We start from the raw sequence: 10,694 nt of genomic DNA on the forward strand, positions 1-10,694 counted from the left end.
TAAGTAGAAAATTGAGTACCAACAATACTGAAAATTGAGGACAATTTAGACATAAAAATATGTCTATCACGTTTGAAAGTACAAGGACGAACAAGCTTGGGAGTTCCAATGGAGTTTCCAATTGGAGCAATGAAGAAGGTGCGACAAATTTGCTCAATCAAGCATGGATATCCTAACTTCTTGTTGAAAGACTTCATCGACAACATTTGATAAATGATAAACCCACAAATGTCGAGACTTTGAGTTCCCAACTCAAGGAAATAAACCAACTCTGCAAACTCACGACCCCAACGAGAATTCTCAATCGTGGAGCGACAAAGATTAGAAATACCAAGTTTTCCAAAAGACATTAAGGCAAGACTAAGATGAGTAATAGGAAATTTTCTTTCATTCCAATCAACACTCTTACCACAAAGACCATTAGAAATGGTTTCATAGGATGGTCTTTCACGACTAGGTCTTGGAAGGCGAAAGTTCCCTAAGGACATTTTGGTAATCCTTGAAATTAACTCTTTATTAACAAGAATCCTATCTCCATTTATCATGGTCTTGAATTCCATGATTTCATCATTAATATCATGGATGTTAGCATAAAAGATTCTTGTAAGAGCGTCAAAACCTTCACCAAAACCATCAAAGATATTCCCAAGATTAAAATTTTCAAACATACCAAATCTTCTTTATGTCCACTAACAAAATCCAATTTCTTTTCTAGAATAAACCCATTAGATGAAATCTTTTCAAACACCTTGCCACAAGAAGATGAAGAACCCAAGTTTTTTGAAACCTCTTTTGAAACCTTAAAATTCCTCATGAGATCTAGAAATTGAGAGAGATTAGAGAACTAGAAGACTTACTTGGTATGATCCTTGAAAACCCTTTTATTTTTGATCTTCAAAGGTGATTTAATGGAGAAAAATCATGAACCCTAGAAGAGTTCACGAACGCGGACAAGAAGGGAGGTAGAATAAGAGAACGCGTATTACTACCTTTATAAACCAGCTAATGGGCTTGGACCCGTTCCTGAACCGTGACCCACAAAACAAAAGAAGGATTTCTTAATTCCAAGGTTCGCACACTGAGAGGATCAGTACCGTGCAGTAAAGGGAGGTCGGAAGATCTTCAATACCTTAAATTCTCTTGGAAAGAAGAGAAAAAAATAAAATTAACCCAAGCACACAAAAAAAACTGAACCGTTACTTGCCCCATCTCAAGTTATATACAGATGGGGTAGAGCCGAGCTTGTTACCAAGAGATGACCCGTGCATAGAGATTCTCATGCAACTTTTCCGGTTGATATTTGTGAACTTTACCAGTAGTATAATCAAAGTAATGATGATACTCAGGGTTAATAGGATTTTTAGAATTTCTTCTCTTACGACCAAGAAAAGACTTTTTCCGACAATTAGAACCTATACCAAACTCATCAGACATCTTTTTATTGATGTCACATGAGTTGGTAGTAAGCGTAGTCCGTACATCATGAACCCATGATTTGACAGGTACAAAACTTTTATCAGAACAATTCTTATCTTTAATCGAATTAAGCTTTTCTAAGAATCTAAAAACGTTTTCAAATGCTCTAAATAGATCTTTGTCAATTGATCCATCATGATGGTATTCCTCAAAAAGACTAACAGTTAATCCAGTGAGATTTCATATCTTAGAGTGTATACGACGTTTTCTCATCCTTCCTTTCTTATAAGAACTTTTAATTTTTCTTCTAAATTGTTTAACATCATCTAAGTTTTCCAATGTCTTAGATGGAATGAGATTATCATGAGAAACCAAAGGTCTGGTCCATAATAATCTTTGAACAATCTTTAAGGAATTCTGGCGTGCATTACAAATGCCAAGAGCAAGTTTCCCATGAGGACAAACTTTAAGGATCAGTCAAACACAAACTTATTAGGTTTATAGTGTTTGCCTGCTCTGATACCAATTGAAAAAGCGGGGTTCTAACAACCACACCCAATATTTCGTTCGGCAATCTGAATAGACAAACTCCAATATACTTTCAAGAGAATCAACTAGACAGTCAGACTCAATCTAGAGAAAAGTATATCAAAGAGTTTTATATCTCTATCTCTCAATTCAATCTGCAATCAGCAAATAGGAATTTGCGAGCCCGATTGAATATAAGAGAAATAACTTGAACGGTACCAAAGACTAATGTTCAAGGATCAATCAATTTCAATCAACAACCAAAGGTTAGATTTACCAGTTGATCGATTCAATGCACAACCTCTGATATTTCAATTATATAACAAAATATAATGCGGAAAAGAAATAACACAGACACCAGAATTTTGTTAATGAGGAAAACAACAAGTGAAGCAAAACCCCAGGACCTAGTCCAGATTTGAACACCACATTGTATTAAGCCACTACAGGCACTAGCCTACTACCAATGAACTTTAGACTGGACTGTAGTTGAACCCTAATCAATCTGACACTGATTCAAGGTACAATTTGCGTTCCTTACGTCTCTGATCGCAGTAGGATACTACGCACTTGATTCCCTTAGATGATCTCACCCACAACCAAGAGCTGATACGGCCCAAAGTCGAAGACTTGATAAAGAAATTTTTCTCACACAGAAAAGTCCATAGGAATAGATAAATCTGTCTCCTACAGAAGTACCTACAAGTTTTGTTCCGTCTTTTGATGAATCAAGGTGAACAGGAACCAATTGATATACCGGACTTATATTCCTGAAGAACATCCTAGAAATATCAATCACCTCACAATAATCTTAATCGTGTGGTAGCGAACCAAGATATTGTGGAATCACAAACAATGAGACGAATATGTTTGTGACTACTTTTTATCTTGCCTATCGGAGAATAAATCTCGAGCCAATCTTAAAGAAGATATATAATACTCAAACACAATAGAAGATGCAAGATCAGATCACACAACTACAGAGAAAATAGTTGGATCTGGCTTCACAATCCAAATGAAGTCTTCAAGTCGTTAACCTACATGGTTTCATGAAAAACCTAAGGTTAAAGGAGAATCGACTCTAGCTTATGCAACTAATATCACAGATATGGTGTGGGGATTAGGTTTCCCAGTTGCTAGAGTTCTCCTTTATATAGTTTTCAAATCAGGGTTTGCAATCTAAGTTACCTTGGTAACAATGCATTCAATATTCACCGTTAGATGAAAACTTGATTAGATTCAGGTAATATCTTTCAACCGTTAGATCGAACTTAGCTTGTTATACACAAATGAAATGTACCTTCATTTAGGTTTATGTAACCGTACCTAAACGTGTACACCATGTTGGCTCAATGGTAGTCAACCGAGATTAGCTATATGAACACTCTCATATCAACCTTATTCATCTTAATCATAACTAGTTCAAATGACTCAAATGAAACTAGTTAAAGAGTTGTTCAATTGCTACATTCTCATATAAGTATACAAGAACACAATTGAAGGAAAATTGGTTTGATTCACTCGAATAAATTCATGAACATCATAGCCACGGTTTGCAAAGAATGCATTCCTTAATATATAAATATATTAGGTCATGAACAAACCAATTTTATAACTTTAAGTACTCAAGTATGCAAACGGGTACGCATACTTAAGTAGCCGTACCAAGACTGGTTTTTGCCAGTATGCGAACGGGTACGCACACCTCCAATCCCAGCAGAATTTTCCGGACTGAACCTTACGCAAGTATGCGTACGGGTGCATGTACTTAGGTACTCGGATTTCAGAAACCAACATGTATGCATACGGGTATGCACACTATGGTTCCCGTACATGGATTACATATATGCAAAGTGCATAACATGTTCATAATCCAATATTGTTAATTGTTCTAAACTCTATTTCAATTATTGAAACTTTCTTAGAGGATGACAATAGCCGTTTTCACACACTATTTGCATCAAAGCAATTTTCAAGATATTGAAATAATCATAACGAAACATTCCAAGTCTACACCAAATGATTGTATCACACAAACCATGTAAGTTGTTACTCGGCGATTTTTACATGATCGTCTTTTGACTTTCGTCAAGAATATAAGATGAACTTGGTTGAAATGAAATCTTAGCAACACATATTTCGAGAAATATGTAAGCGAGTTAATCTCAACTCGAATCTCAAATGTGTATAGTAGAAAACTATATAGCACTACCACTTATGTCTCAATATAGGAGATAGAGTATAAATAGACTTTCTGAGTGATAGATGAGTTTTAGTTTCCACATAACTTTTTGTTGATGAAGTTTCACAAGCTCTCCTTAGTAGTTATTCGTCTTCAATCGATGAACGCCATGAAGTCTAATGCCCAACTACACAATATATCCTAATCCGAGACATCTATAAGTAGACTAGAAATCAAGACTTATAGTTTTGATCACTAACATTGACAAACAAGCTTGAGATAGCAATGCTTGCGAGTTCGACCGAGCAGTGCTCTAACAATATCAACAATAAGCCTTAAGGAGTTAGGCTCTTTAATGGATTAGAGTTCCCTTCTTCGAAGAAAGCTTGTGAAATATTTAGTGGACTTCAGAAAAATCACGTAGATTTATCTACCGTGGAGGTGGAGGATCTCATAGTCAATGTACTCAATCTCGGTCGAGATGGTCGAGATAACGCCGATAATATCGGTTTTGGTGTTTATCCGAGATGCCGGCATTGCCGATATTTCACCGATGTTCGCCGATATTTTCCGACATTTCGCTGATATTCATTGAAATAGAATGTCTCGGTCCCGGCCGATATTCACCGAAATGCAATATTGACTACATTGCTCATAGTTTACAATAGCTAGTATTGGCGGGTTGCATCCGAAGTAATGTATTTGAATACCGCGAGTTGTTTCTTCGCTTGTACATCATCTTGAGTAGCTAAATTTTTTCCCATTAGTTTTTCTTTGATCTTTTGCTTTTTGGGCTATAGCTCTCCTTCAGTTGTATTTGCCAGCACGCAATTTGCGTGTTTCTAATATATTTCTATTGACTGATCAATAATAATATAAAAAAAACTAGAAGAGAGAATTAATTTATGACATTAATTTCGGCTCCAATCTTAATTATTGATCTCTGGGACACTTTGAATAAATTTTTAACGAGGACATGAGGAACAAATGATATTTACGTGTTTTCTATTAATTGTTTTAACAAATTCTATTTCCAAAAATGTCAAAGATGAAATTTAACCAATCAATATAACGAGGACATAAGAGAAACCCACCATCAACCCTAGTTTTCCGGCGGCTCAGATTTGCTCCCATGGGGGCAGATCTGAGCCGATCAACACCTAAAATCTTTCTTCTTCTCTTTGTCAATCTTTCTCTTCGATTTGTTACTAGATTTAGGTTTTATTATTAGATTTTCGGCCCACTTTCTTTCTCTTACTGTTTTCTCTCTGGAAGGTTTGATTTTCATCCCCTTTCTTAGATTACAGTAATAATTTATAGGGTTTTATTTCTAGTTTAATTTTTGGTTTATTGCTATGGGTTTTTGCTTTTCTGCTTCAAACATGAAGAGTTTGCTCCAGTATAGCGTTATGATTCTATATGGAGAAAAATCTACTACTGCAGCAATAAGAACATCATCAACTTTAGTAATGGGAACAAAGACATCAAAATCACCAACAAGATCAAGATCATCAACATCATCAGCTCCAGAAACTGTTATCAAAACTCCCATGCCGACTCAACCCGATTCAGACCTTTTGTTACTGATTCAGAAGACATGTGTTCATGTTCCTGTTACTTTGACACTTTTAGTTATTGTTACCTAGATAATCTTAGTTGGTATAACTTTGATTCACCTGTTCTTAGCCAAACTTGGTTGGATCTAACCAAGATCCCATTGCTGCTATGTGCAGTGATGAATTTTAGTCTTGTTTGACTAGCTTGGCCACCTGATGTGGTTAATGCTTATTAAAAAACTGGGTTGGATCTTATTAAGATATGCTGTTAAACACGGTGATGCAAGCTAGACTTAATTGTATAGTTTGACCACCTAGTATGATTTGTTATTTGTGGAATTCTGTAATGGTTGAAATGTTTGAAGGGGTAGATCTGTTGGTCAAGAATCGGGGGAGACACCATAGATTTGATGATTGTAACATGAAATCTAAAAATGTTGGAAAGTTTTCCGACTTCCACCAAAATCAGATTAATAAATGAATGTACGGAGGTTTTTCCTCTTTTTATGAAAAAAAAAAATATAACTAAATTTCTTTTCCGAAATGTACTTTTATATTTGGAGAAGCAAAATTGTTGGAAGCCATTGATTAATAAGAAAAACACCAATCAAAAAACGTCCCGGCAAACCGGACGCTTTGGTCCCGTAATCATGAAGTGCTTGGTCACTGATTACTGGCATTTTGACATGCAAGTCGTACAGTAGCAGGGAAAGTAAGTAAGAACTTGTCCGAAAACTCGCACTCAACTAGTAATTTGTTATCCTCTCATGGGCATTTTCGTACTTTGAAAAATTCTGTCTCTCTCTGATCTCTTCTCAATCATCTCTGCTGAATAACAGAGACGAACCTAAGTCATCTCTGCCTGCGTATCTCCGAAGAAAAATCCAATCTTTTCTAACCAAATCTTATCATCACAAATCAAAAGAGAAAAAGATAATTACAGTAAAAAGGAAGAATGTCGTCAACAACTACAGCAGCAGCAGGAGCAGCAACAACAGCAAACAATAATGGAAGGCAAACATATTGGTGTCATGAATGTGATATGAGTGTATCTCTCTTATCATCATCTCAACCTCTTCTTTGTGCACATTGCAATGGCGATTTCTTAGAAGAAATGGAAACCCCGATTAACCACAATTCGTCATCAAACCCTAATTTCCCAAATTCTAATAACAATAATCCATCTCTTCCTCTGCTGCATCCATTTCCTATCCTTTCACCTCCTCAAACCCTAACTACACCTACTACTGATGATGATACTAATGATTTCGATTCATTTCAAATCCCATCTCCGATTCGTGTATCTGATGCTTACCTTCTTGATCGTTTAATTCAACACTTAGCTGATCCTCATGATGGTATTCCTGGATTCCCGATTCGACAACATCATCAGACTTCATCCCCAGCTTCTAAAGCATCTGTTGAATCAATACCCACAGTTAAAATCACTAGTTCATTGTTGAATTCTGATTCAATTTTATGTGCTGTTTGTAAAGATGAGTTCTTGGTTGATGTCGAAGCTAAACAATTACCTTGTAATCACATCTATCATTTTGATTGTATTTTGCCATGGCTTGAACAGCATAATTCATGTCCTGTGTGTAGGTTTTGTTTACCTACAGATGAACCCGAGAGAAGATCGACTCATACTAGAACTAGGGTTAGATTTGGGAATTTGATGGATGATATCGAGGATGATGCTGATGATCTGTTTGGTATGGGAAATACTTTGAGACACATTGCTAGGAGACACAGATTGGTTTTCCCAATGAGGTCCACTACTGGTGTGGATTCTTCGTCCTCCCCAACTCAGATGGCGGAAGCTGAGACTAGTGCAGCTGGACCTGCTAATAGTGGTGAGACTGTATCGAGTTGGCCTATTGAAGGTGGAAGTAGAATTGCTGGTAGTCGTGGTAGTCGGGGTGGAGGAAGTAATGGTGGTGGAAGGCTGGACGAGGATGGTGATACTGTAATGTCTGAAATCAGGGGAGGTTTGCTGGAATGAAACTTCTAAAGGTACGGCTTTGGTTGCTTCTTTTGGGGGTTCATTGATGTTTATTATCATTATAATTGTTGGAATAACGTTATCTGTTTGAAATTCATAGTTGAAATAGACATATCAGGGCTTAAAGAATGAGACTAGGGCACCCTTGAAATGCATATATCATTTCGTGTAAATGTAGGTAAGAGAAAGAAAGTGTGCTATTTCATCAAAATTTAGCTTTTAGAATATATGGCTTTTCAGTTTTACTGCTCATTCCGTCTATCACTGATTATCTCATTCTGAATTGTTTCATGAGTAAATAGGCTTTGGTAGAGTGATCAAATTGAAAATATAGTAGTTACACTGTTTACATTGGATTAACTCTATAATTATTTATTCTCATAGAAATCACCTTTGTATATCTTCTCTGGATACTGTATAAATTCCCAGTGGTGCCTAATCTGGTGTTCTGTATGGTTGTCTTGTCTTTTAAATTCCTGATTGAAAATCTAAGTGAGAGATATAGGCCTCGGTCATGCTTGGTTTTGTTTTCATCTGTATGTGGAAGTTTGTTAAATGTGTAGCGTCAAATGGCTTAGTACGCTCCCTTCTCTATTTGTTTATTGTTGGTTAGCTTCAATGAGCTTTGAATTGCTTATATAGCTGGTTAAAGTGATTATAGTCTGGATTGCAGATGATATCATGCTAATTTCATGGTCCCGCTAATGCTGGATATTGGTTGGAATTTCCAAACAGTGTGGCTTCTGCTGATGTTATCACTTATATTCCTTACCTTCTTTCTTTTGTTCAATAATAAATTAAGGAATGTCCTGGTTAAAAGAACTGATAGCTGTTGCACTCTGATACATTCCACCAAGAAAACTCTTTTACTTTGAGTAACTAGGATTTTGAAAGCCGAAACCTCCTTGATCAAATATCAAATGGGTGACTAGTTTATAAAAGGTATCCTATTTGTGTGATTTTTCTTAGGAAGTCGTAGATCCTGCTTAATATGTACTTTACAAAGAGGGGTGTCTTCCTCAAGCATCCACTCATAGTGTTTTTCATCATTGAGTGTTTGGGACTCGCCGGTTATAATATAGAGGTCTATTTATATTTCATATGTGTCACTCAGCAAAATGCATGAACCTTACTTCGAAAAGCTTTTAACTGTGTTGTGCATTTTTCTTTCTTTGTTTTTTTATATCTAGTGATCTTCCAATTTCCAGCTCAATTACCTCATATTTTCTGTAGTTAGATTCAGACCTTTTATTTATAACGTTTTAAGTATTGTGAGAGTTGTTACTAGTTTACCAAGGCATGCCAATCATTCTATGCCTATCAATCATCCTGTACGTATTATACTGCACTGTTTAGCTTAGCTCTAACATCCTTTTTTACTTTTTAGTTACGCACACTGAATTTGTAGCTTTGTTTTTCTGAATTTTTGATGCGCAGTTTTATGTACAGTAGATTACAAAGCAGCTTATGGAAGAGGATTCAGACTTCTATACAGAGAGTTGATGAGTCAGCTGTGTTTCATACTTTCAATTGTAAACTCTTGCAGTAAATGTTGTTCAATAGATTAAAATGTTGTAGAAAAAAATGTATTTTAGGGTGCCCAAATAGGGTACAAATCGGGAAAGAAAAAAGAAAGGGTACTGTTTACCTTATCTTCTCCATTTGCAGTGGCAAGATTCTCATCATGCAGAGGACTTGCACTATGGTTTTTCTCAGTAAAAGAACTATCACACTAAGAGTTTGTTTTCACGTTTCATCTTCGTATTCTGTATTCTTCCTTTGCTTGTGACAATTCAACATGGAGGCAATGATGGCCAAAGCTTGTAAATAATGCTTTTGGGTTTATTAGATGAACCGGCGAATTGTATGATAGACATGTATATGGAGAATTTCCCATTCTCTGATGAAACATTTGTTAGAAATCGTGGTGATTTTTGCTGTTTTTGTCAACTCATTTGTTCCTCGTGAAAATGTAAGTCGGGATTGGATAGGTGATCCATGATAGGTACTCATACTTACTCTAATTGAGCAGGTAGTCCACGGCAAGTGCTCTTACTCTTGTAAAAGATTAATTTAAACTGTGGTCAAAACTGCAGCAGAGGACTCTGGCGTGTTACAAAAAGTTAAAAAGAGCTGTTAAGTTTGAAATTTAGCTATTATTGTCAGTGAGCCTCAACTTACTATTTAAGCTGTACAATTTGGTACTTCTAGCTCTTGCAAGAAGGAAGAGAGAGAGAAAAAAAAAAAAAAAGAGACCTTATTAGCACATCTGTTGAGGGAGTTCTTTTTTTTACTTTGAAGATAAAAGTTACCAAGGGAGAGGGTCTTCAGTTAGATACTTGAAAAATGGATTTGTGGGGTGATGTTGAGATCATTCACATTTTGTATGTGGTTGCTGGAGTTCTCCTTGCTGTTTTATTTGGGGTAGCGATTGCGCGAATTTGCCAAAGAAAGAAGATTAAGAAAGAAAAGCCAGACCGAAGCAGTGATCATAGAGGATGTAGTGTGGTGGTGGAAGTGGAGATGGTGGGGGTGGCTGTGGAAGCTGGACGCACAGTGGTGGAGCGGAGATGGTGGTGGTGGCTCTGGAGGGTGGAAGCATGATGATGCTTTAAAAAGTTATAAACTGAAGAGAAAGAAAAACGCGTCTGGGTTTATATTATGTACTTGGTACGAGTTCCAAAGGTATGGTGGTTAAAAGGAGTTGTGTTCATACAAATTAGGAAGGCTGGGTGCTCGTGTTTACTAGACCTTGTTGTTTAAGCTTTCTTAATATATAATATATGGCTGCTTATATTTAACGTTTGTTCTACTTCAGTTGCCCAAGAAATCAGTTCTCATCTATGTTGATTGATATCTTTCTTCCTCGTTTTTTTTCTTCTTTTTATGTTCTGGTTTGATGATTATGCATGTTATGATGTTAGGAAAGTGTTTTTTTGGTCGTGATATTTTCTATTTTATGAAGCTAGGACTCACTAACAAACACATCAAGCCAAGTGACCAACAA

General features: G+C 36.3%; 1 protein-coding gene across 5 annotated transcripts; it reads left to right on the forward strand.

Moving 5' to 3' along the window:
* Positions 1 to 6,459: 6,459 nt before the first annotated feature.
* Positions 6,460 to 9,616, forward strand: LOC113310735 (E3 ubiquitin-protein ligase RING1-like). 5 transcript variants are annotated; one of them, XR_003341350.1, is made up of 3 exons: positions 6,460 to 7,698; positions 7,788 to 7,865; positions 8,361 to 9,117. XR_003341350.1 is itself a non-coding variant. In XM_026559500.1 (2 exons), the coding sequence occupies exon 1, from the start codon at positions 6,638 to 6,640 to the stop codon at positions 7,685 to 7,687; it is 1,050 nt and encodes a 349-aa protein (XP_026415285.1). In that variant the 5' UTR covers positions 6,460 to 6,637; the 3' UTR covers positions 7,688 to 7,698; positions 9,140 to 9,616. The 5 variants fall into 5 exon arrangements, 4 of the variants coding, with proteins under 4 accessions (XP_026415285.1, XP_026415287.1, XP_026415286.1 ...); XM_026559500.1 differs by lacking the exons at positions 7,788 to 7,865; positions 8,361 to 9,117 and adding an exon at positions 9,140 to 9,616; XM_026559502.1 differs by lacking the exon at positions 7,788 to 7,865 and having other exon boundaries at positions 8,361 to 9,116.
* Positions 9,617 to 10,694: the final 1,078 nt, after the last annotated feature.

This window comes from Papaver somniferum, chromosome 9 (genome assembly GCF_003573695.1).
Source record: "Papaver somniferum cultivar HN1 chromosome 9, ASM357369v1, whole genome shotgun sequence".
Classification (NCBI taxonomy): Eukaryota; Viridiplantae; Streptophyta; class Magnoliopsida; order Ranunculales; family Papaveraceae; genus Papaver; species Papaver somniferum.